The 27,894-nt window shown below is 43.2% G+C and overlaps 1 protein-coding gene across 6 annotated transcripts in view; it reads left to right on the plus strand.

Moving 5' to 3' along the window:
- The window catches only part of ptprea (protein tyrosine phosphatase receptor type Ea), a 122,981-nt gene that overhangs the window by 77,485 nt on the left and 17,602 nt on the right, over window positions 1–27,894 (plus strand). For 2 of the 6 annotated variants that reach the window (XM_080456077.1, XM_080456078.1), the window contains exons 4-9: window positions 16,159–16,236; window positions 19,654–19,750; window positions 21,659–21,732; window positions 24,219–24,269; window positions 25,590–25,726; window positions 27,341–27,431. In XM_080456077.1, the coding sequence (XP_080312203.1) occupies window positions 16,164–16,236; window positions 19,654–19,750; window positions 21,659–21,732; window positions 24,219–24,269; window positions 25,590–25,726; window positions 27,341–27,431 (523 nt within the window). In that variant the 5' untranslated portion in view covers window positions 16,159–16,163. Of the gene's footprint in view, window positions 1–16,158; window positions 16,237–19,653; window positions 19,751–21,044; window positions 21,233–21,658; window positions 21,733–24,218; window positions 24,270–25,589; window positions 25,727–27,340; window positions 27,432–27,894 lie in introns of those variants that run through there. The other 4 variants (XM_080456079.1, XM_080456080.1, XM_080456081.1 and 1 more) reach the window with 3 other exon arrangements.

A 27,894-nucleotide genomic window follows, 5' to 3' on the forward strand; every position in this document is an offset into this window, starting at 1 on the left:
AACGTGATTAGTGGAGCTCCCTCTGGTGTTGTGTTTGTGGACGTCATTGACGTTTGTGAAGTAGTTTGACAGGAACATGGGTGTCTGGGGTTAGACGAGTTGTAGATCTGAGGCCAAGCAGTAGCCTGACCCGTTTGTTTTGGGATGTCTGGAGCCTTGTTTTTAAGGCCTTTGTTGTGCTATGGTACCATGAGGTGCATGCATAGTCGAAGTGACATTGGATGAGTGCTCACAAGTATAGAAATACAAGTGTACACCCCCCCCCCCACACACACACACACACACACACACACACACACACACACACACACACACACACAGTAGTACATGCCTACTGTCTCACCATGGCTCTCTGCGGAGAGACGGTTACATTATTTTGCTACATTGTTCCCGGTGAGGTAGTGGAGGGGCTGACACTGCAGAGCAGAGCCTGCTGGGTCTCCAAGGTCATTACCAATGCCACGGTGTCTGAGCACCCTGGGAAGAATCCAGGTACAGTACCACCTGATTAATGACAACGCTCCCAAGGCAAGGAGCAGGGCACTGGCAGGCTGGAAACCTTGTATGTCCACTAACTGTTAACTTCTCAGGAAATGGGAGGGGAAAAAAGAACCTGTGTGTTCCAATGGATCCTATGTAGATATGATTTAAGTCACAAGCTCTTGTTAATACTTTCTTTGTTTTCGACATTTATGAAACCCCACAGACAGACCTAACCACTTTCGCTCTAAAACAAAACAAAATCTACTGGCATTAAGCTGGCATTAAGTCGCGGTGCGTTGTGAACTTGTAGATCGGCTATTTTTGCTACTGTTGTGTGACACAGTAGGGCATTAATTTACAAAAAAAATACATAGACCCAAGACCATAGGCCGATTCTGCAAATGCTTTTACTTAGTTCTCAAACGTTTTCGTGCCAAGGACCCCTAAAATTATATGTATTTGTACCAGGGACCCCCCAGAAGAGAAGATTTGTGCAGAATTATTCCAAATGTTTCCAACAGTCTCAAGATTTTATTAACATTTTTCTAAAATAGCATATGTACAAGCTCTTCATGACGCGCTGTGAGCTTGTAGATCTGCTATTTTTGAGAACCACTGTTCTCAAAGTTTTCTGAAAAACGTATGTTGCTATATACTGTAGCTAAAAATCTAAAATGACACAGATGCTTTCCCGCTTTTAATGGGTTAAAACTTGATATCAGAGTTATCGGAGATGCAAGGTTTCTGCCTGACAGCAATGAGGGATTGGGGATGGGGGGGGGGATAGTGTTGGCAAGCGGCACAGAGGTTGCGGAGGTGGGATTTGTGACAATGGTGCTTTAGTAGTGGGAACGTGGGAGTTGTGAGACACTGCGGAGGGAGAGAGTTCCTGCGGTGTGTGGGGGGGCTTATCCACCGTGATGATTGGTCAATGAGGGGGGGGGGGGGGGGGCTTATCCACTGTGATGATTGGTCAATGAGGGGGGGGGGGGGGGGGCTTATCCACTGTGATGATTGGTCAGGGGGCTTTTTTTATAAAAGCTCCCATGAGAGAATCTGATTTTTTTTTTAGCATTCATTATCTCTGGGGGTCAGTGGCTTTTTTCTTTTTGTTGGAACCAAATCAACAGTGGTGTATCTCTGTTTCAAGCAGGCCTCGGAGGGAATATAAATGCTTCTGTTGACAGATTAGATTTCTAGATGTCATCACCCGTCATCCAGGATGATTTGTCACGTCTCGGGTGGTCCGAGGGTGACTGACCACTGATGGCTGGGCCGCGTGCATTTTCAGAGCCCCGGCACGCAGGTTTGGGAACCACTGTCTTTAGAGGCTGACACTCAGCAGTGATTTCTCGATGTCATCATCGCCCGTCATTCATGATGGGTTTTGTCACATCTAGAGCATGGGTGGTTCGAGGGCAGAACCACGCCCGGACCTCTTAATCCTTATTGCCAAACACTTTGCTCCGAGTCACACTGCAGGGTCGGCAGGGGTCACGTTCTGCAGCAGCCTTCTGCTTGAATGCAATACTGCACATGGTTCTCAAAGTGGGGTCCGGGGACCCCCAGGGGTCCTTGGGGGGGTTCCAGGGGGTCCTCAGTGAAATGTGTTAATATAGCATCACAATAATTTGAACCACTTTAACCTTTTATACTTTGGCTATTCAAAAATAGCAGATATACAAGCTCATAGCGTGGCACCGAGTGCTATGAGCTTGTAGATCTGCCATTTTTGAAAAATCTTGAAAATGTGTGCAAATCTTTGAATAACATTTGTAACTCAAATCTTTGCCTCTCGGGGTCCCTGGAACAACATATTCTGAAATGGGTGTCCGCGGCCAAATACATATCATTTTGGGGTTCCTTGACATGAAAAAGTTTGAGAACCACTGATATAGAAACATACGTTTTCTTCAGAATACTGTTGGGATTTAGGAGACATGTAGAATCGGCTTCAGGTCTTAATGGGTTAATCCTTATTGCCAAACACTTTGTCCGAGTCCGAGTCACACTGCGGGGTCGGCATGGGTCACGTTGCCTTCTGCTTGAATGCAATACTGAAGCCCCCCCCGCCCATCAGTCTCCTGAGCCCAGTGGTAATAGCCTGGTATGGCCAGACTAATATCACTGCGTTAGATATTAGTCTGGAACTTCGGTGTTCCAAAGAGCGGTTACAAACAGATTCAAACGTCACAGCAAAACATGTCCATTGATCATCCAATAACTCTGGAGTGAGCCAAATGTAATTCAAACCAAGGAGTGCCAGACCAATCTGCCCAGGGCAATTTTTTTTTTTAGCTGTGGCAGATTTGTCTGTTTTCCAGGCTACAGCGGGAAGACCTGACATATGTCCCCACATGTAGAATTTGAGTAATCTTCAATGTTCCTAATCCTCACTTATTATTTTATGGCTAAACTGATTTGTGGAGTATTCAGATTAGGATTAGGCATTTACAGGTTAGGGGTTATACTTTACTAGTTTTGCACTGGTGAAAATAGCAGATCTACAAGCTCACAACGTGTCACATGCATTGTGAGCTTGTAGATTGGCTATTTTTGGCTTTAGGATTAGGGTTAAAAATGGCAAACAATGGTCAAAGTGGCATCCATAAAATCGCCTTCCTAATATGTTGATGTCCTCACAAATATAGTAATACAAACGTGTATGTGCGTGCGTCTGTGTGTGCGTCTGTGCGTGTGTTCTGGACTTGAATAGACCGGGCATGCTCGACATCCCACAAGAGCCAGTGGCGGCGGTGGCAGCCAGTGCCGCTGGTTTCTCCTGGTTGCCATGGGAACGCATTGTGCAGAAACAGCGGTGTGCATGTAGCACAGAATGTAGCACCTTGTAGTGTTTTCCCACTTAGCCAGCATGGTCCCACCGAGCCCACTCTGGCAATAATGACATGTCAAAAAACAGGGACGCTAGGATGGATGGATGCAATACTTTATTAACAAGATTGTTAACCGTACAGGTACTACAGTCAAAAGTTATGCTAAAAGGATTGTACTATAGATTGCCTACCTATGTTGAATGCACTTACCCATGTTGAATGCACTAGGAAACACTACCCTTCCTCTCTGCCTGACCTACTTGTTGTTAACTAGTTGTACGAACGCTTGTTTTCTATTGCTGTATTGTTTATTGGATTATTGGATTGTTTATTGGATCTTGTTTAGTCGATACACTTATTTGTTTTAGCTCATGCTCATTTGATTTAGCTATTTTGTCTCATCTGTTTAAGGAAATAGGTAGCTGATATATTGCACTTTTACCTTAGCGCTAGGTATACTCTTGGTTGCTTGTTTTTGCAGAAAATGCACTAAAGACTTCTGGTGATTAGTAGTTTTCGTTCCCTACCTATGTTGAATACACTTATTGTAAGTCGCTTTGGATAAAAGCGTCTGCTAAATGACTGTAATGTAATGTAATGTAATGCACTTATTGTAAGTCGCTTTGGATAAAAGCGTCTGCTAAATGACTGTAATGTAAATAGATAGATACTGTAGATAGATAGGTTAAAAACAGTTGAAAGCAGGTGTTTAACCCATTTAGACCTGAGGCCGATTCTAAAAAACGCCTTCTAAATCCTAAGTTTTCTGAAAAACTTCAAATATTTATTTAAAAATTACAAAAAATGTATGTTGCTATAATACTGTACATAGCAACAAGAACCCCAAAAGGGGTTCCCATCTTGAAAGGTATAGTTACAAATATGGGTTCCCGCCCAAAATGGGTTAAGCAAAGTGTGTCTCTCCGTGCAAAGAGCTTCATTCCGTCACTCAAACGCATTCACTCAGATATTCAAACTTCAATGTCATTGCCAGTGCTATGTCAGTGCTAAAGAGAGCGACATTGTCCGCCTCGTCGAAGCCAATGGCAATGTGAAAGAAAAGTTATAGCAGCAGACTGTACCATTGCTGTCGCGTTGGAAACCTTGTATGTCCAAAACCGTTCCTTTTTTAATTATTATTATAAAACAAAAACGTAAAAAATATATTGAAAATAGCCGATCTACAAGCTCACAACACGTCGCCTCGCGACGTGTTGTGAGCTTGTAGATCTGCTATTTTCGCTACTTTTGTTGCGACACTCTTGTGTGACGAACTAGGACATCAATTTCCAGGAAAGAAAAACATTACAAAGTTGAAATATGGGAGATACAAGGTTTCAGCGACAGTAGCTACTGTACCAATGCCAGCAGATGGGCCCTGCGGCTCCTCCGCTCCCCCTTGTCAAGCCTGTGAATGTAGTTCACACCGTCCTTTAAATAGCTATAACCCAGCCCAGGTTTACTTTGCACACGTCGTACCTCCCCATAGGCATGAGAGAGAGAGAGAGAGAGAAAGAGCACAGAGGCACAGAGACCCAATGCTGGGCAAACCAATGACCCTGGAACAGAGACCCTGGAGGCAGAGTCTCTTCAAACAGTGGCTATACATACTGTACCGTATTTGCCTCTGAGATGCACTTGGGGTGGAAGTAATAAAGTATTGGAAAAATGTGTATACTCAAGTAAAGTAAAGGTACAGCACCTCAAGATTCTATTTAAGTACAGTACTTGAGTAAAGGTACTTAATTTACGTACTTCCCACCCCTAGTAACATAACATGGCCCTTAACGAGTGTTGTGAGTCTTACAGATGAGCCTGTGGCCTGGAGGGTAAACAGTCCCTCAGCGCTATAGGCTTGGAGGACCGCCTGCACCTATTCACCTCATTCACCCAAGCTTTGACTTGTTTTTCTTTTCCCAAATTAACCAGCTGATTTATCTGAAGAGACCGAGAGACACGGTGTACAGACAAACCACATTCAACAGAACAGAAAGGCAGGGAACACACACAATACCAGCAGACGTCATGTTTTTTTCTCCTCACCAAAAGCCAACACTTAGATGTTAGTGGTGCGTTCACACGGGCAGATTAAAAGATGCAAAGATACAAAAATACACAGCATCTTTGTCGCTGTGTCGCTTTGTATCTGTGTTGCTCAACGCGGTCGTTGACGTCATCAAACGTGCGGACATCGGAGCTACAGTTGTAGTTTTGTATCTTTGTATCTGGATGTTGAACCCAGCTCAACTTGAATGTGTAGCTTTGTAGTTAGAGCTGCAGCTACAAACGTCGGATGTATTTTTGTATCTTCATGTCGCTGGCTTCCATTGAAAATGAATGGTAGCATGTATCTTTTTTCATCACCATAAGCTTGTAGGTTGGCTATTTCTGACATGCAACACCCTTGTGTGGTGGAGCATAAATTAGCCTTTAAAGTCTAAGCTTGTTCCCCCCTTAACGATGTGGCTCCAGAGGCTAATTGTCGAGTCAGAGGCGAGACAATAGCGGAGACAAGCGGGGAGTGTCATCATGTCACTGTAGTGTGTTTTTTTAAAACACAGCTGAAAAAAAAATAGCAAGAGAGAGAGCGAGAGAGGGAGGTTTCACAATAAGACGGTTCCACAGGGACGGCGGTCTCATCCCGCTGAAACAATGAAGCTGTCAAACAGAAGCAAACGTCTCTAAGCGCTGGGTTTTTCAAACTGCGACAGACACGAGTGTGACAGTGAGTGAACACATCCACTCGGCTCGCTGTTTGATGTTTGGAGCCGAGGAAAGAACAGTAGAATTGCTTGCTCTCTTGAAATGGCTTTTTTATATTGAGCTGTTCTCTCTTCCTCTGTGTAATGTGAGAGGCTGAGGATTATTCTGTATGCATTTGCACGTGTGTGTGTGTGTGTGTGTGTTTGTGTGTGTGTGTGTGTGTGCGCGTGTGTGTGTGTTTGTGGATACATAATGTATTTGTGGGCATGCATACAATTCCTTGTGGTTAGAGTGTCCGCCCTGAGATTCGGTTCGATTCCCTCGGCTGGGTCATACCAAAGACTATAAAAATGGGACCCAATGCCTCCCTGCTTGACACTCAGCATCAAGGGTTGAATTGGGGGGTACGTCCCTGCCTCATACTAGCGTCATGTCCACGGTGTGTACTTGTACATCAAGCTACATCAAGCCACCACAGAGACGGGATAGGCTCTCGTCCTATAGAGGCCACATGGCTCGGTAATGCTTACTTACTTATACATTTACACACACGTGGAGACCGGAGGTTCTCGACAGGCTTAGCCGGGCGCTCCAATTAGCACAGTTAGCCGCGTTCGCGGGTAGGAAATCCGGCAGGGGGGTTCGATCTCTGACGCTGCGCTAGCGACTCCTACAGGTTCGTTGGGGCAACTGTTCAGCAGGGAGCAGAACTGGGAGTATTCCTCCGCCTGCGTTTTGCTCCTCCCGGTGAAACTCCTCACTGTCGGGGGGGAAAAGAAGCGGCTGATGACTTCATGTGTATCGGAAAAATGCGACGCATTGTGAGCTTGTAGATCTGCTATTTTCAAAAGATTTTTATACATTTGAAAACTTTTGAAATGGGACATTCTGCTAACCTGACGCTGCCAGATCCAAGAAGCTTGCGTCACACATTTGTTATGCTGTCTTGAGGAACGTGGTTACTCAATACCGCCCCCATCTGGCAGAGTCAGGTTAACATTCTGCAGAATGAGTACTTTCTACTTTTGATACTTTAAGTACATTTTTGATTCCAATACTTTTACTTGAAACAGAGTATTTCTACACTGCAGTATTGATACTTTAAAAAAGTAAAGTAAAAAATGTGAGTGCTTTTTCCACCACTGCCAAAAACCAACAGCATAGGCATTGGCAGTGACAGGGAGTCAGGGACTGTATACGTGGGAGTCGTGACTAGCTTGGGGGAGAAAAAATAAATAAATATATATGTAAACTATTTTAAGTGTGTTGCAGTGTGCCTGCGTGCCAGCCATTCCACGCTGTGTTTAGTGAAGAAAGCAGGTATTTAGAGACATCAGATCAGCAGGGAGTTCTGAGTCTGACTCATCCACACCAGATGTACGGGTGCACCTGTTCAACCGGGCGACCAACTGTTATCATCACACAATGCTGGATTGCTTTTTTTTTTTACTGTGGCCGTTATGTAAAGTTGTGTTGAAAGTAACTTTGTCTCTTCCAATGGAGTTCCATGCTTTCAGATGTGTCTTTTTTTGGGACCATATGGTGATCACAGTTTTTAACCAGAATGCCTGATATATTCAAATATTATGCACTGGAAATGTTTTTTTTTAACTTGTCATGGTGACCTCAGGTTGGTTTTTGTGGTTGATTACGATACATCAGTTTTTCTCAAACCTTTTCATGTCAAGGACTTAATTAATATGTATTTCAGTTTTGTGTGGGAGGCCGAATAGGATGGCTTCTGTTTTATTGTTGTTGAGCATGAGAAAGTTATTTGACATCCAGGTTTTTAGAGGCAGTCTAGGAGGGGGAGATGTAAGGAGATGCCAGAGCTCTAAGTTCACAACGCGCCACATTGCAACGCGTTGTGAGCTTATAGATCTGCTATTTTCAAATAGCCGATGTATACAAGGTTAAAGTGGTTAAACTGAAGGCTGTTGCTGTAATATCTGTTTTTGCTGGGGACCCCCTCAGTGACCTCCGGGGGTTCCCGGACCCCACTTTGAGAACCACTGCGGTAAATGACACGCTTACTTGCAGGCTATTAGTCTTGGTGGGATAATTCTCTTTTCCCTTCGTTACCGCAGTTAGTCTCTGCAGGGAACGACATCCTTGTGTCTGCCAAAACTGTGGCTCTTATTGTCAGCCCAGGATAGACAGAGAACACACTATATGCTTGGGTAACTGGGGGGACATGCATGCATACCAGGCGACTAACAGACTGGCCCGGGACAATACCCTTCCCCAAGGCTATATGTGCCAAATGTCTTCCATCAGGGAATATAAGGACCGCCTCGGAGCTGTGCTACGCGTCGATGACATCTCCCATGACCCGTCTCCATCATAGCTGATGGCAGGTTGACTGGCTTGAGTGACCGCTGTGTGTGTGCGGCATGGAGGAAGGACCGTTGTGGCCATGTCTGCTTATTATAAGCGATTTTGGGCTTTGGGTTTTTCTGTAAAGTTGCTTGTAAATATTGGTAGTTGCGGGTTGCGTTTTTTGGGTGGATTTGTTTGTAAAGTATAGTTGCTTATTTGGGCTTGTTTCCTAAATGTTGTTTAAAACAGTGGTTCTCAAACATTTTCATGTCAAGGACCCCCAAATTAATATGTTTGTCCACGGACCCCCATCTGAAAATGTTCCCCATACAAGATTTGTGTTTCAAAAATATTCCAAATTTGTCCCAACAAATGTAAGATTTGTTTAGAAAATAGCCCATCTGCAAGCTTACAACGCCTCGCATCGCAACGCTGGTTGCTTATTTCTCTCGCAAAATCTGGCAACACTGGGAAGGACAATAGACAAGACAAGAATTAACACACAAGAGACACTGGAAGCTGTTTGCCCACAGTTTGACCCACGATGCAAAGAGTGACTAATACCAATGGTTTATCCACTTATAGTGACTAGTGAATAACAAAAATAAGGTCACAGGGTGGTGAAAGTGGTCAATCTGGGGCGGTAAATGAATCTGGCTCATTAGTTTGTTTGTGTTGACGTTTGGACAGTGAGAGACAATACAAGGAGAGTGAGAGAGGGTATGGAGGGGGGTGATGGAGAGAGGGAGTGAGAGAGAGAGAGAAAAGACCGGATATCCGCAGGGATGGAAAGCGAGAGTATTTATAGTTATGAGAGGGATATTCCCCACAGGGAGGCGAGGGGTGGCGAAGGGCTTGGGGACGAGGAGGATGTGACTGCATGAAGGAGGGTCTCTGGAAGGTTGGAGGGAGGGTGGAGTTTGGAGAGGCCTTTTTTTTTTAGAAAGGACAACGTTGTAATGATGACGACGCTGAAGCTCCAGGACGTTCTCACTCAATCCCGGAACAACAAACAAACAAACTAACAAACAAACAAAGGCAGGTACACACACAAAGGACAGGGCAATGGAAAGTCCCTGACATTACCGTCAGTGTGTTCCCACATCGCAAATAACCTCAAGGCGCTCTCACGCTGACTTTTGTACACGCGCGACACACACACACACACACACACACACACAGACACAGACACAGACACAGACTCACACACACACACACACACACACACACACACACACATATCAATGATACCGGCTATACCAGGTGAGGAAGCGACATCCGCGAGTCCCGCATACGCAGGCTTTAAAATAGACTGGATCTAAAAGTGCATGTGCTGTGCGTATATGCGTGTGTGTGCAACTGTGCATATGGCTGTACAATAAAGCCTGCGTTTGCGGGGCTCGCGTATCCGCGCACCTGGTGTAGCCGGTATCATTGATATCAATTGGTTCTTTCCAAACGCACTGTACGCACGCAGCAAATACCACGCATACGCACGCTTTGAAAAGTCTGCTGTAGATGCAGTGTTACGCACACACATACACACACACACACACACACACGCACACACACATGCACACACGCACGCACACACACACACACACACACACACACACACACACACACACACACACACACACACACACACACACACACACACACAGTCACTAAGAAACATGGCTGCCTCCCCCCCCTCTGCTCACAGCCGGTGACATTTACACAAGCGAGGTACGGAGAAGGGGAGTCGGCCTTGAAGAGGAGAGGTGCGAGAAGGGTAGGCTTGGGGGTGTGCTGCGCCTCCTCCTCCTCCTCCTCCTCCTCCTCCTCCTCTCGTCTCTCCTCTCATTAGAATTCTCTCACAGGCCTCCCCCCACGTGGAGGAGGAGAGGGGTAGAGGGAGTCTTGGCACGTCAGGCTTTATTAATCGCTCCAGGAGAGATTATTGACCCAGACCTTCTGCTGCATCTCAGCCTGGACTGCAGTGAGTCCCATGCAGCCTGGGGTCCTCTGCATGCAGCTCCCTCCACATTCCTCTGGTGCAGTGATTCTCAACCTGTTTTTATTTCATTTCAAGGGACCCCCAATGTGATATATATTAGGCCACGGACCCCCCACCCCCATTTGATACAGTACCATATTTTATCTCTGGGACCCCAGTCTACATTGTCAAAGCTTCACTGCTTATTTTAACTGAGAGTTATAATACAGACCCGTAAGGAACTACCTCTTCAGTCTCCACCTTTAGCCCGTAGAACACTTGACCTAGTTATGACGACCATGCAGACTTACCTTGGTCATTTTGTTCTCATGTTTTTTGTTACTTACTGTAGTCTTGTTTTTTTTCAGTGTACAGATTGTTATTTTGATAGTAATTGTTTAGTCTTGGTTTATACTCTTGATCCTAGATTACTGAGGCACTACTCTGTCTGTCTGCATTTGATGTGTCTACCTTGTCAGTAGTTCATTTCAGTGAACAAACGATTTCGTTCACGTTCGCGGCAATGATCTGTTCAAATGATTCGTTCAAATGATTCGTTCAGTAGCGCTATTGTCTAGTGAAAAACAACACACCCGCAGCGCTGTCTGTCTGTCGCGGGAACAGCCCGCCCTCCCGTCCTGTGTACGGGGGGAGGTTGGGCATGAACGAAATCGTGAACGTAACAGTTTCAGGAAGTGAACGGGTTCGTTCACGTTCGCGTCAAAGAACTAGTTCTTATGAACGAATCGGTCATGAACGACCCATCACTACTCAGTCAGTCGCTCTGGTTAAGAGCGTCTGCAAAATGTCCATTTGGACCCCCTGGCGGTCCCCGGAGCCGACGTTGAGAAGCGTTGCTGTGGTGTCCAGGACATTGCCCGTGCCGGTGCCAGTGCAGAGGGCACTGCGGCATGCATGATGCCAGCCTCCTCCATTCAACACAGTGTCTTCATTGACTAAAGCGTCGGCCCCGGGGATTCTTATCACTGCAGCTGCAAGGCCACAGAGTTAAAAAAAATAACAACACACAACCTCAGTGTTAATTTAACCGCTTAAGTGCCATTTTATAGCGTCACGTGAAAATCTAGCCTATATCTACACTACTGTATAAGCTCCCAATGGTTGTAGATCTGCTATTTTTTTGACAATCTTTGACACTCAAGTTAATTTAACACTGAGGATTTTACTGTGCACGCAGACCAATTGAAAACACACACACACACACGCACTCATATACGCGCGCGCGAGCGCACACACACACAGAATGTCCCATTTCACATGTTTTCAAATGTATAAAAATCTTTTGAAAATAGCAGATCTACAAGCTCACAATGCGTCGCAGATCGGCTATTTTTAAATGGCCGAAATGTATATAGGGCTGCAGTGGGTAATTCATGTTTTGTAATAATAATCTAAATCTACCAAGTAACTAGTACCTAAAAAGAAAATACTTGAGTAAATGTACTTAGTTACTTTCCACCACTGACACACACACGCACGCACACGCACACGCACACACACACACACACACACACACACACACACACACACACACACACACACACACACACACACCTGCAGCCTTGCAGAGAGTGTATAAGTGCTAAGTCTGCTATTCTTCAGCACAGGGTCACAGTGGATGCTGTGTGTGGCTGCTGCAGCGTTCAGTGTTATGTTACTTGTGAATGCAAATTGCTCATTCCTCTTATTTATTTATTTATTTTTAAACACAACAACAAGGCCTTGTTTGTGTTGAGATATTATTTAAGAGCAAACGAAGGCAAGCCTGGCCACCGCTTAGAATCAATGGGAGAAGCCCCTCTCTGCATGCTCAAACAGTGGAATCGATGGCAGAGAGACCCCCACCCCCCATCTCTCTCTCATATTTCCCCTCCTTTGAGTTTTTTTCTAGCTGTAGTAAATGAGAGAACGATTGCATTCATCCACCTGAGACTCTTGGCGGGTGGCTGAGAATATACGGGGCTTAGGATGAATCTGCTGCTGCAGCTGGTGGAGGGGGTTGTGTGTGTGTGTGTGTGTGTGTGTGTGTGTGTGTGTGTGTGTGTGTGTGTGTGTGTGTGTGTGTGTGCGTGTGCGTGTGTGTGTGCGTGGGGGGGGGTGGGGTTGTGGGTGGGTGCGCGTGTGTGCGTGTTTGTGCACACACATGCATACATGCATCTATGTGTCGGAGTCCCTACATTTGCGCCCACACGTTTTGTCTGCGCACACACATGTGCATCTCGTGTGTGTGTGCCCAGTCTGCCCACCCACCCATGCAAGTATATGCACACACACACATGTTAATATGTGTGGTGTGCATGTGTGCCCGCCCACAAATGTGCATCGTGTGTGTGTGTGTATGCGTATGAGTGTACGCTTGCCCGTCAATTCATGGACAGTATGTGCGGTTGTGTGTACATGTGCAGTGTGTGTGTGTGTGTGTGTGTGTGTGTGTGTGTGTGTGCGCGCGTATATGCCTGAACTGTATGCCTGCCCTCCCAATGCACGCATACGTGCGCATACGGATGTTTGTGTATGTGGATATATTTTGGTGTGTGTGTGTGTGTGTGCGCACTTGCTTGCATCCCAGCGTGTATACAATACATGTGTTGGGGGGTTGGTGTCACCAGGGAGTGGAGAGGGAGCCATGTGATATCTCATTGATCTGTCCCATCTATACTGTTGGATCAGTGTCAGATAGTGATTACATCCCCGTATATGTGTGTGTGTGTGTGTGTGTGTGTGTGTGTGTGTGTGTGTGTGTGTGTGTGTGTGTGTGTGTGTGTGTGTGTGTGTGTGTGTGTGTGTGTGTGTGTGTGTGTGTGTGTGTGTGTGGCCAAGTGTATATAGTAGAAGTTCTAGTATAGTAGAATGTGAGAAATAGACATTGGGAGGATCATGTTCCTGGTCCTCATAAGATAAATGGTTGTTTTATGGTTGAAAGAAATGTGTAATTTAGAGGTTAGATTTAGCTGTTGGGGGCTACAGTTATGTATGATTTATACTTAATAGCTGATGTGTTGTGAGCTTGTAGATCTACTATTTTTGGGCATTTGTGGTGCTGTCTGTTCAAGCACTAAGACCCTCAGCATAGTGATAATGTACTTTATCACAAAGACTGAAGATAGCCGAACAATCTCAAAACAATCTCAGAACGCAGCGCAGTGCAACACGTTTTGAGCTTGTAGATCGACTATTCCCGCATGCCCACCAACTTATAAAATAGGGTTTAAGTGGTTAAGCGTAGGATTGTTGATAAAACGTGCCGTTATCAGCAGATGAAAACAATGAGCTGAGGCTTCATAAGGTTAGTGAGGGACATACGCTTCATCAGTACTTAGACTAGAGAAATGCTTGAATGCTGTATAGTGTGAGAGGATATTGATATTGATATTAATGTTGTTTGTAATCCGCCTGTAATCCCATTGGGAATATTCATTGTTTTCCCCCTCCCCTTCCACCACAACTAGAAGATGAAAAAGCTCCGGTCTCTTTTGAATCCCCCTTCAGACTGGATTTGATCTTTTTTGAGGGGGAAGATTTTCTTCTCAATGGAGCCTTGTTGAGGCGGGCTTTTACAGTTAGAGTATTCTGCCATCTTGTGGCCGTTGGGGAGCATTACAGTGTGATGATGTTTGACATGAGGCTACTACAGTGGCTCTTGAACTTTTGTTTATGTCAAGGATAATTCTGAGAGTATACAAGGGTCCATTTGGTTTGGTTAGATGTCAATCAACAGTGAACATATGAATGAATATATGTACAGACTATCAACAGTGAATATATGAATGAATATGTATGCTTGATTGAATATGTTTGTTTGAGTATGTTGAGTTTTCCTCAACAGGTCATAGTTCTACATAATATGTCCTAGTAGTCCTGTATTTCCTATACAGTGGGTTTGCGAGTAAATATCCCCTTTTATGTATGTTTCCTACTGTTTTTGAATTCATATTTCAAAAGATTAAAAAGATAATAATCCAAAAGTAAAAAAGCAAACATTTCATGAATGTAAAAAAAGAAGAAGAAACTTTTGAGAAATTGTGAAAATAGATGTGACGCGTTGTAGATTTGCTATTTTCACTATCGTGGTTAATTCATAGGTTACAATTAAAAGTCCGGAATTCAAAATTTACGTAAAAGTACAATATTTGTATCAAATACTTACTCATTGTTTTTGATGCAAAGCGTCCTTGGGTTTATGAAAGGCGCTATATAAATTCAAGCTATTATTATTATTATTAAAGTACCAAAAGTAGAAATTACTCAATATGCAGAATGCCCCATTTTCCCAAGTTTTCAAATTGTACACAAATCTTTTGAAAATAGCTGATCTACAAGCTCACAATGCGTCGCATCACGACGCATTGTGAGCTTGTAGATCGGCTATTTTCAAATGGCCAATGTATATAGGGCTGAAGTGGTTAATGTATGTTTTGTAACGATAATCAAAATCTACAAAGTAACTAGTAACTAAAGTTTTCAAATAATTGTAGTGGAGTAAAAAGTAGCTAATTTGCCTCTGAGATGTAGTGGAGTAGAAGTAAAAGTACTGAAAATTGGAAATACTCCAGTAAAGTAAAAAAAAAAGACCTCAAAATTTAACTTAAGTACAGTACTTGAGTAAATGTACTTATAGTTACTTTACACCACTGGTCAAAACAAGTCGGTAACATAGACTGTAGGGTCTTAAAGTTCTCATATTATGGGGGTCCAGCTTGGTTGTGGAGCCTGAATGGCTACTAGCAACGAAGGACATGTGTCATGTGTGACGCGTTGTGTGTGTGGTGGATGTGTGTCACTGTGCCCTCGTCAGGAAATGGGAAGTGTACACCCTGTGGGGGTGGGGGGGGGGAGTAGAGGACAGCCTTGTCACGATGACAGGCCAAACACTGGAAGTCACAGCAGCACCACGTCATCATGCTGCACTGCACAATACTTGCTGTTCATTTTAGCCACTTCCACCCTATTTTGGTTCATGACACTATTAGGCCAAAAGGTCAAAATAGCAGATCTATAAGGTCACAATGCCTCACATTGCGACATGTTACGTGAGCTTGTTGTGATTGGCTTTTTCACGAGTAAAAAGAACAATTAAGTATAAAATAGGGTTTAATTGTTTTTTTACTTAGTTTAGTTTAGTTTAGTTTATTTCGATCCACATCAACAGTATCACAAAACATAACACACTGTAATCCAATCCATTTCTTTCTGGTTGATCGAAAAGGCATAGGCTGAAGCTCAAAGCTTATTTATGCCTATCCTGTATACATGTTGGTTTAAGTTAGTTACCTCAGTTACAAAGTTCATAGTGAATGAACACTCACAAATATTCCATATTACATTCAAGACTACTTACATTGTTCGTAATAATCAAACACTAAAATACTTCATTCATACTTACACACACACACAATCACACACACTTATACACCTGTGTGTGTGATTGTATTCACTATGAGTTAACTCTCAGATACTTTAACTCTATTTTTAAATGAACACTGTGGATTTGTCAGTGTCCCATCCGGCCTGGAAGGTTAAAAATCTCCCCTATAGTTCTCATCACAACACGCGGTAAAAATGTGATCGCTGCCCCACTAACTTTTTTGCGGCGACAAGCACATTCCCCGGGGGCGCAATAATCGTGGGCAAATAGAGAAACAACGACCTCAGATCCCCGTCAGTAAGCCTTTTGTGTGGCTTGAAAACAAGTACGCTAATCATCCAATTTCCATGTTTTTTTCGCTTGAATGTTCACATTGTAACAGCGTTCGTCTGGGTGGTAAATCTAATATCCCTCTCTCGTTGTGTGTGTTTTTTTTTCTCTCTCTCCCCCTGCAGTCACAATGGTCCCAGTTTTGTTTTTGGTGGCAACCACGATAACACCGAATTCCTCCGCCAATGGAAACCACACCAGAGGTAAGAAACTAGTGGTGATTCAGCTGAAAGCATGTGAGGCTGTGAGCAACAACACACTGAACAACATGCAAACAACAGCACAATCCAATTGGCACTCCGCTGCTGTCAACACGTCCCCCCCCCCCCCCTCCTTCCCAAGATATGATTATTGTTTGTCAGCTGTCAGACATGCTAGTACTCGTCAGTGGTGGAAAAAGTACTACATTTTTTTACTGAACTAAAAGTATCAATACTGCAAATAATGCATAAATACTCTGTTACTAATACAAGTCCGGTATTCAGAATTTACTTCAGTAAAAGTGCAAAAGTATTTGCATCAAAATGTACTTAAAGTGCCAAAAGTAAAAGTACTCATTATGCAGAAATCTTCCATTTCATGTTTTCAAAATGTATAAAATCTTTTGAAAATAGCAGATCTACAAGCTCACAACGTGTCGCATTGCGACGCGTTGTGAGCTGGTAGATCGGCTATTTTCAAATGGCCGAAGTCTATATAAGGGCTGAAGTGGGTAATGTATGTTTTGTAATAATAGTCAAAATCTACAAAGTAACTAGTAACTATTAAGTTCTCAAATACTTGTAGTGGAGTAAAAGCATAATATTGGCCTCTGAGATGTAGTGGAGTAGAAGTAAAAGTATTGAAAATTGGAAATATTCAAACATTCAATCTGCAAACAACAGCACAATCCAATTGGCACCCGCTGCAGTCAACAGTCCGTGTCCCCTCCCGCCCCCCCGCCTCCCCAAGATATGATTATTGTTTGTCAGCTGCATGCTTGTGCTTGATAATGGCCTCGTCCTCCAGACTTGTTATTACTGGATCAGGATGAAGCCTCTGCAAAACCCTGGACGGTAATTTACAGCTTATTGTGGCTTATAAACAGTGGTGGAAGAAGTACTCAGATATTTTACCTAAGTAAAAGTAGCAATACCACAACATAAAAATACTCTGTTAGGAGTAAAAGGCACTGTGTTCAAAATGTTACTTGAGTAAAAGTACAAAAGCATTGGCATCAAAATAGACTTAAAGTACCAAAAGTAAGAGTACGAAATGTTTGAAAATAGACGATCTACATGGCGACGCGTTGTGAGCTTGTAGATTGGCTATTTTCAAATAGCCTATGTATAAAATAGGGCTAAAGTGGTTAATTCATGTTTTATAATATAATAATTTATATCTGCAAAGTAACTAGTAACTAAAGTTTTCAAATAATTGCAGTGGAGTAAAAGTACAATATTTGCCTCTGAGATGTAGTGGAGTGGTAAAAGTATTGAAAATTGGAAATACTCCAGTAAAGTAAAAAAAAAAGACCTCAAATTGTACTTAAGTACAGTACTTGAATAAATGTACTTACTTTACACCACTGTATATAAACACTAGGCTAAACCGCTGGCTGCCAGAGGCCCTCGCGGACGAGGCTCCTAGCCTGGAGCCCTCTCATTTTCTCCCTAAGACTTATTGCCAGGTTGAAACGAGCGTTGGCCCCTGATGCTTATCTCTGCAGACAAAATACTGCTAGGAGCACCGTTATTAAATCAGAGAACCCTGGTGTTGCTGTGACCCAGCCGTGGGTTAGCGTATAACTCAACGTCATAGTTCATGCTGGACTTAACACACAGAGCATGTGTGCGTGTAAACACAAGCATAATATACACAAATAAATCGACCCTTACGGGTCAAATCTTTACACTTTCGGAGATGAATGAACACTCGTGGTTTTGCCGTGTACCTGTGTACCACATACCCACACGTTAGCGTCAGGGGTAGATCAGGGGTCTTCAACGTTTTTCAGGCCAAGGACCCCATGGCTGAGAGAAAGATGAAGCAGGGACCCCCACTACATATTGTAAAACTGTGTTGCAGATTAAACTTTTTCATAGATTTCATAGTTAGCTTCATAAACTTGTGTGACAGCACTATTGTCATCAATAATGTACAAATTCATGCTTTTTGTTTGTTTTTATACATTAGCTTCTCTATGAATTCATGTTAATGTCTCATTATCAGACATTTAACCACTTAAAGCCTCAATACTAAACTTGACCGTTGGCTCTTTACTTGGTTAGCTCTTTTTTCCCTCTACACCAAACCTCTTTGCCAAAATTAGCAGGTCTACAAGCTCACAAGGCTGCGTTGTGAGCTTGTAGATCGGCTATTTTTGGCTAATGTTCCCCTCACTCCCCTCAGAATCCTATCACACAAAGATTTGGAGGACTCCCTGTAGTAACTCTGAGGACACCCTAGGGGTCCCGGACTCCCTGTTGAAGACCCCTGGTTTAGATAATCCTATAGTAAGTAATAAGTAGCCTTGGGAACCAACGGTCCCACACCCCCTGGACATGATGCTAGCACTCCATTCGTACACTCTCAGAGTTATGGGGGGGTTTGATTTGATTTATTAGATGTTATTATTAAAAGAAAAACTCATGTTACATGTTTCTCACAGAATGTCAAGGATAAAGAAAACACAATACAATCTGGTCCTTGGTTTTAGACAAAACAAAACATTACAACATAGAACAGGCATCGCAACAATAAATAAAACACTATAAAACTATAAAACAAAACAGAAGAACTATTCACGGCATAAAGAAAAGAAGTTAAACAAGTGGCCTTGGTATTCCGCAACATTTTCTAAAAGCCACGATTTGACCCTTTTTTTTCTTGAAAACTGCTATAGTGCTAGTTATCGAAGTTACCACTGACGCGTGCTGCTCCGCCATATTAAAGCATTGGTTCTCAAAGTGGGGTCCTTGGGGGCATACCAGGGGGTCCTCACCCAAATTAGTTAATAAAGCGTCACAATCATTTTAACCCCTTTATCCATTATGTTATACTTTGGCTATTCAAAAGTAGCAGATCTACAAGCTCATACGAGCTACGAGCTTGTAGATCTGCTATTTTCTTTTAATCTTGAAAATGTGTGCAAATCTTTAAATCTTTTTTTTAAACATTTTTTAACACAAATCTTTTGTTCATACTGCCAGCATTTATTTTTATTTATTTTTAAGTAAAAAAAAAAGTGCTCAGGAGCCGAGATACAGCCTTTTCAGTAATAAGTTAAACAAGAAGTGAATGGAGCAGCAAATCTTCGGATCACGATATCTTGGGTTCTGAACATTCTTTTTTTAAACTCGGGATTTTTCGTTCTTGGCACTGAGGGCATTCAGAAACAACTCGGGATAACTCGTTTTGTGGCACTGAGAGAGTTAAAGAGCATTTTGAAATAAAAAAAAACTTTTTTGAAGAACCACTAGGTATAAAGGCATACAAACAAACACATAATCTCACAGTCAGCCTTGGCCCTGCGGTCGCCCCATGGCCGTGCCGGCCCTCTTTTCCTGTTCCCTCTCGTTGTTGGACTGCTTGCTGCTCCCTGACCCTCTCGCCTTGTGCCTGTCGTCCTTCTTCCTCAGAAGACACCCGGTCGTCCAACCCCCACATCCTGCCCACCGTGCTGGTGCTCTCCTTGCTGCTGCTCTTCATCGTGCTGCTGGCCTGGTACTTCCTCAGGTGAGACCTCCACACAACCCCCCCTTATACACACACACACACACACACACACACACACACACACACACACACACACACACACACACACACACACACACACACACACACACACACACACACACACACACACACACACACACACACACACACACAGTCAAGCCTGAGCTAAGGGCCCGTTCGCACCCAAGCACAAAACTATAATCATGAAGATGTAGTTTTAACCCATGAAGACCAGGGAAAGCATCTGTGTAATTTGTAATTTTTAGCCATATTTTATTCTTTGGCTATTCAAAAATAGCAGATATACAAGCTCATAGAGGGTCACTTCGTGCCGCGCTATGAGCTAAATAAGTGTTAAATAGCTCTATATTCTGATAGCTCTATATTCTATATTCTGATAGTGTTTGTTCAGTAACAGTAGTCCATGTCTCTCCAGCTCTTACTTAATCAAAAAATGCATTTTCAGGTCAGGATTGTTATCCAATCAGGATAGAGAACTCAGTCAGGATACAGATTAAACAAGGGAAATTGGATGTGATGACACAAAGAAATGATCAGACAAAATTGGAACTGGAACACTATAAAAATTAAGCTGATAAATGGGTACTCTCTCCTGATTGGCTGAAAGTTTGTCACCTACCTGAACATTTATTTTCTGTTTATTAACTCATTCAGTGCCACATGACGTCTAAGACGTCATGGCCTGAGCACCCTGAGTGCCACGTGACGTCTAAGACGTCATGAAAAAATAAAATAAAATAAATAAAATGGGGGGAAAACATTTTTCAGAATCCAAGATATCATGATTTGAAATTACTCTGCTCCATTCACTCTTTGTTTAACTTCTTACTGGAAAAGGCTGTATCTCGGCTCCTAAGCACTTTTTTTTACAATGAATTTTGGCTGTGGCACTCAGAACCAAACTGCCATAAATAAGCATGGCACTGAATGAGTTAAAGAGCTGGAGAGACAGGGAGCCCCATGTGACTGAACAAACACTCTCTATAGCAATGATTACTATCACAATATAGTGCTTTAACCTTTTAAAACAAACCTTTTTGTTTTAACCAAATAATATCACTACCTTTAAGTTCAACTCCAGGCTTTAGATAAAACCACTCACCCGCTCCGCCTCACCCCACCTCACCTAGCTGACTGGCAGAGTGCCAGGTGGGTGGTGGTTGGGGGCGGAGCCTGGCCCATGACAGCACTTCCTCCTTTAGTCATCGAGGGCGGCGACCGTTCAGGAAGCCTTGCTCGCTCAAACTCGTGCTTCAAGCTCTTAACTGAAAGTGCAGGCAGTCAAGGAAAGGCAGAGGCAGGCAAGCACACACACACCCACCCACACAGGCACACACACACACACCCACAGCCAAGCAGAGAGTGGAGAGGCAAATTCTGTAACATATTGGGACTTGCGTAGGTGCGCCGTGTTCCACTACTTCAGCTAATGAGAAAGAGCAGCTTCTCAAGCTTCAGATGGTAAGAGAGAGATTAACTGCTTTGGAGTATTGGAATAATAGCCAAGAACAGTGTTTCTCAAAGTGGATACCAGGGACTTTCAGGCTTTCTTTTGGAGGGCTTAAATGTACCCTTACAGAGTCTGTAACTCTTGACAGCATACAAATGGAACCAAATGGACCCTAACGGGTCCATTTGGTTCCATTTGTATGCTGTCAGAGTTAAGGGGAGACCTTGACATTTAAAGGTTTGAGAACCATTGGCCTAGAACATCATGTTTGGAGGTGAAAACGTCTGGGGTGGGAGATTTAGCTGTTGTTAGAAATAGCCCTGAACGTTTTTTGTTTTAGTGTAATGTAATGTTTGTTTGTTTTGTTTTTTAGTTTTTTTTAAAGGTAAACACATGTTCTCTCTGTGTTTCAAAATCATCTCCTCTCTCCCCGGCAGGTTAAGAAACCAGAGGAAAGCTGTTGTCACAACAGTCGACAAGAAGATACCGAATGGCATCCTGGAAGAACAAGGTAACACTTGTTGTGCGGCTTGTTTCACTATGAAATGGATAGACAGTTGGATAGATAGACAGACAGACAGACAGGCAGACAGACAGACAGACAGGCAAAGAGACAGAGCTGAATCTAGACACAGACAGGCTGTCAAGCAGCTATGACAAGTACGAAACATGCAGAAACCAACGGACGTGCAAACAAGTCAGGTGGGGAGAGAAGAGAAGAGAATAGAAGACAGAGAGTATAATGTGGTATCTGTGGTATTTATTGTCAGTTTGTCACTCACTTTTGCTCTGAACAGGATTTCCCACCAGTGTTTTTTTGCGGTATTGACTTCCTGGGGGGCTTAATAGAGTTAGGCTGAAAACTTAAAACTATAATAGCTTTTTTTCAGTTGTTCAAGTATGGGTACCATATGAACGTCCAATGCACTTTGGAGGTACAGTACGTGTCGTATGTTCTTTGAAATAGACCAGTTGGGTCTCAAAAGTGGGGTCCTTGAGAAGGGTTCCAGGGTATCCCCATAAAAAATGATCCATAGTTAGGAACCAAATCGACCTGAGTCAGCCTGTTACTCTTTTTTATTTAAAGATTTTTTTTGTGGCTTTCTATGCCTTTATTGATAGGATTGTAGTCTGACAGGAAAGGGGGAGAGAGATGGGGAGTGACATGCAGTAGGGATCGGGACTCGAACCAGGCTACTTTGGAGCCTAGATGCCAGAGGTCCAGGCCATCGGCTTGTAACTCTGACTCTCTGGTGTACAAATGGAACCAAATGGACCCTTACGGGTCCATTTGGTTCCATTTGTACACCGTCAGAGTTATGGGGGTCCTTGAAATTAAAAAAACACTTGAGTCGGTGTCCTTTCATAACCCAACATGCATTGTGTGAAACAGTTTACCTTCCAAGAGCCAATTCACTTGACGTACGATGACAGCTATTGGTCTTTCGGAGGAAAGCACGTCTTCTCGAAGGACTTATGAGAGTTCCTTAAGGAAGTGGCACCGCATGTCTTATCTACCAAAACAATGGAGAACGTAGAGAGCAAAGTTCCCACTGCTTTTTCTTTTCTTTTTTTTTTACTCTTAACATTTCTCTGATTGGGATCTGCAGTAGGATATGGCTTGACTTGGGAAACACGGAACACACCCACCACTCACTAGCCGTAACAAACACCACGAACCGGATTTCAAGTTGCTGATTGAGCCTCTATTGCCTGTTTTTTTAAAAGAAGACATGAGAGCCTCAGAGGCCAATTCTATAAGTTTGTTTTCCTGTACAGGTTGAAAAGGTTAAAAACGTGGCAGGCTGACCTTATATCACACTGTGACGTATTGTAAGCAACGCAGCTGCAGCTGAGTTTAAATTAATAATGGGCAGTGGTGGAAAAAGTACTCAAATGTTTTACTTAAGTAAAAGTATCAATACTGCAATATAGAAATACTCTGTTACAAGAAAAGGTCTGGAGTAAAAGTACAATATTTGCCTCTGAGATGTAGTGGAGTAGAAATTGGAAATTGTAAATACTTAAGTAAAGTACAAATATCTCAAAATTGTACTTAAGTACAGTACTTGAGTACATGTGCTTTGTTACTTTCCACCACTGATAATGGGTGTGTTAGCTGTAGGTGTGCCAAAGTGCCAAAGTATTGAGCAGGAAAAAAAGTATTGTCAATACTTGCACATTTGGCACGTCTAAATCTAACACACCCATCTATTTTCTTAGCTGCAGCTATGTTGCTTATGTCACGGTTTATTACAGTGTAAGGACAGTCAGCATGCCATGTTCTGTAGAAGAAAACAAACTACAAAACGCTCCCAGCGCATCATGTTGTGACACGTTGGAGCTTGTAGATCGGCTATTTTTTGGCAAAGATATTTGGTGTAGACGGAAACAAAAGCGGTCCAAGTGCAGAGCCAACACTGGTCCAGTTTACTACGTTAGAGAGTTTTAAGTGGTTCAACTTCAAGTGGCTGAACGTTTCTGAGTTTCTGTTAAATATGCAGGTCTTCCTCAATATATATATGATCTTAAAAATGATGCATGGCGCATCTTGCAATGGGAGCAAATAAAAGCCACCAGACAGCCATCAGCAGTACTCTGTGGAAGGGATTAGATTCCAATTTTCTTTGAATTCAACCAGTTGAGGAAGTGGGCTGGTAATGGGGGTTTCAGTACCAGAAGAGTTTTTTTTTTTACCACCGTTAGGTTTCAGAACTGTTGTTTCAGAGTATGGTTTTGAACCAATTCAATGCTATGTGAGTGTGCATACTGTAACACTATAATGCCATCTTGTAGGACGTCTAAGAATGTAACTTTAACATACGACACACAAGCGTATGTCATTTCATGTACCAAATGGCATATTATATCCATAGTGTTATACACAGTAAAATCGAGAACGTCGATTTAACACTCGGGACTTTGCTGTGTACTGTGCTCCTGTCTGTGTATGGGTTTGTGTTGAGTTGTGTTGTGCTGTGTTGTGTTGTGTTTTAGAGGTTGGAAACAGCACAGAGACTCTGTACATCACTTTACCATCAGTTTCAGGTATACATGGTGGAGGTATCGGGTCCCTCATGTTACTAACACGGTCTTAAGACCCTCACTTTACAACCGTGGTCAAATTCTGGGCTCAAACGACGCACGATGGCCTAGTGGGTGCTTACAAATACGGCAAAAATGTATATATTTCTTCAGCATATACAGACAAATGGTCAGACATAATTATATATATTTTTTCTTTACCGTAATAGTCAAAAAGAATAAAACTATACATTTAAATACTAATTATAAATGTATAATACATATATTTCTAGTGTCCAAAAGTATATTCTAAAGTACAATCTTCTGGCTCGGTTCTGTACATTTGAAATATATATATAAATGACATATTTTTGCTGTATGGGTTACCAGGTATCCATTAAAGACTTGCAGCATGCTGTAAGTGGCCTTTTCTTGATGTTATGGGCTCCTTAACAACCGGTGACGTTAAATGATGACCAATCTGACTGTCCCCAAGGGCTTTTGTGTGTGTGTGTGTGTGTGTGTGTGTGTGTGTGTGTGTGTGTGTGTGTGTGTGTGTGTGTGTGTGTGTGTGTGTGTGTGTGTGTGTGTGTGTGTGTGTGTGTGTGTGTGTGTGTGTGTGTGTGTGTGTGTGTGTGTGTGTGTGTGTGTGTGTGTGTGTCATTACTGAGGTGTAACCCATGGTGAGGGATACGTATTTGTGACAGCAGTGACATTAGAATCATGCCTTTCTGTTAACCACTGTTTTTGAGATGAACTGTTAATAATGGTCCAAGGACAGTAGTGGTCAAACTGATTACCCTAAACCAAACCCAATCTTGTACTGTACATGTATATGTACCAATTTACGTAAAGAATTACTCCAAAATCATACTTACTGAACAACTACAGTATAAGATACACTGATTGTTTTAAGTTGAATCATTGATGACAATGAAGTGTCACTTCAATGTAATACTAATCATTTTTCTCCCCCCACAAATCAATAGATGAGTTAGATCTCGATTGCTTCTGGCAAGGACAGCAAAGCATAGGATAGACTTTATTCTCCCAAGAGGAAATTTGTTATGAAAAACAACATACAGTATCTGCAGTTAAACATACAATGACACATTATCATACAAGCAGCATTACGGGGTGTTTGGCACTGGCTAGCTTGTCATTTAGGGCTTTGATGATGTACAGGAAGACCCTCATTTCATGCCGTGAAAAGAGGGTCTACCTTGACGTACTAGGGGTACAAAGGAGTGCTTAAAGTGGTTCAGCTTGCACAGACTGAAGCATCTGCCTCAGTGGAAGGAAGCTAATAATGTAATGTTCCTCCTTCTGTCTTCAACCCCACAGAGCAACAGACGGTGGTCCTGTTGCCCAGGTCACCCTCAGCCTCAAAGATCTACGTCCCCATCCCCGTGGACCACCTGGAGGAGGAGTACCGGCTACGCTCAGCTGACGACGGCAAGCTCTTCAGAGAGGAGTACAACGTGAGTTCCTTTCACCCCCTGTTTACACTCAAATCGGAACCTCTCCCTCCACTGTATAGCTCCGAGATGAGGTTCCACAGGGTCGGGTGCCGGCAGATGACGACACCGGCAAAAATTGGCCACTATGCATGATTCTTACCTTTTTCCGCACATCGTATCCAAAAGGTAAAGGTATTCCCCCCTGCTCTCAGATGTTTTACATTTTTGCGCCAAGAAAATGTTACCGACGGGTTGAAACGAGCGTTTAAATTAGTCAGCCTGTGGCCAGTCAACCCCCGTCCGCATGCGCTGTATTGCTCCCGTAAGATTGCATTGGGAAAACATGGCACAGGCTGACTAAAAAAGTGATTTAAACGCTTGTTTCAACCCGTCTGTAACATTTTCTTGGCCGCTAAAATTTTTAACATCTGGGAGCAGAGGGGCTGACCTGTACTTTTTGGATACAATGTGTGGAAAAAGGTAAGACTCATGCATATTGGCCAATTTTTGCCGGTATCGTCACCTGCCGGGACGCTGCGGGAGCTCATCTTGGAGCTATACAGAGGAGGGAGAGGTTCCAAATGAGGCTAATCACTTAGCAACGGTGGAATGGATGCCGTGAAGGGCCCAGGCGACACGTTGTGAGCTTATAGAGTTCAGGTCCATGTTTCATCGTGGTCACTTGGGTCCAGGTCGGTTCAGATTCTATTACTGTACCAGTTCCCGGTTCTGTTTATCGGCATGCACAATGATCCGAGAAGACCCCCGTGCTGATCAGGAGAGAAAAGCATGAAGTAGAGAACTCGCATAATGATTTAAGCCGACATAGGATCAGATAACTGCAGTGCAAAATAAAGGGGAAAAAAACTGGTTGCCAGCTGCCTGGGTTCAGGGACTTGGGAGAGTCACTGAACTCTCTTTAAGTTGAATTACGTGATCTTCAAAGTATTGATTGATGGGTTGATTGTCCCTGTTCTTTGGCGAGCATCGGCATTTGTAAAATTCCCATTCGGATTAGACATACACTTGTGACACATAAAATTTGACCGCACACAGCTGTCGCATTATGGAAAGATATACTGCTGCCGCCCTGCCGGATGTTCCTCCACAGAAAGCAGAAGATTCCTATACCATGAGTGTATCTCCCGTGTGTATATTTTTGTATTTGAGGAAACTTCCTCAAGATGAAGTCCCGTTTTGTCACAAAAATCCATGACACACACGCACAAAAATTCCCTTTTAGGCTATTTCTGATGATAATTCAGGATCTGAGGTGATCGGAATGGAGCCTCAAGCTCATGACTCAGTCAGATATCCAAGAAGTCATAAACAGCGTGAACTCGTTCAGAGGGTTCAGAGCTCGCTCGCCCGCTGCAGACAGAGGAAGTTGGAGTTCGCTGCATTCTAATGCCTTCTATTTACTGTAGGTAGCAGAGGAAGTGCATACACCGAAGCTGAACAAAAGCCCTATATATACGGCACAATGCCCTGTGGCGCTGAACGCTAGGAGAATCAGGCCTGATGGCTTTTCATTTTGCAAGGTGTTATGTAAAACCAGTATGAAAAACAATGTCATCATCATGGTATAGTAGTTATGGTCACTAACAGGGTTTGTTGTGTGCTTTACCGTTGCAGTCCTTGCCTGGGGGCTACACCCATGGAACATGTGAGGAGGCCAATAAGGAGGAGAATAAAGAGAAGAACCGATACCCCAACATTCTCCCGTGTGAGTTTTAGTAGATATTTGTACAGTATGTGGCCAGTGACTTGGGGCAGTTTCACTTTCAAAACCTTTGCATCATGCATGTCACACAAACAGAATGCGATGTGTTTTGTTAATATAACAAGTTTATTCATATGGGGTCCTATCCACAAATCCACCATTTAACTTCCACAATCCACTTTATCAAAACCATTGGTGTTGTGTGCTGGATTCGAACCAACATCATCTGGGGTCACGCGCTCCATGCAGGAGGTGTGGAAGGAAAATGGCCAAAACCTGGGTCCGATCCTAATTTTGAGAGTCCTAGCCCAGTAATTACACATTTCTGACCAATATTTTGTAAACAAAGTGCAAAATCTTGAAATCAATTTGAAAAACGTAGGTTTGATTAAGGTTTCTATTTGATGGCATTTAGCTTATAAGCAAACAAATAAAAACACTTTAACACAGATAACTTTTTTGATAG

Source organism: Gymnoscopelus braueri (assembly GCF_963280865.1).
Source record: "Gymnoscopelus braueri genome assembly, chromosome: 17".
Classification (NCBI taxonomy): Eukaryota; Metazoa; Chordata; class Actinopteri; order Myctophiformes; family Myctophidae; genus Gymnoscopelus; species Gymnoscopelus braueri.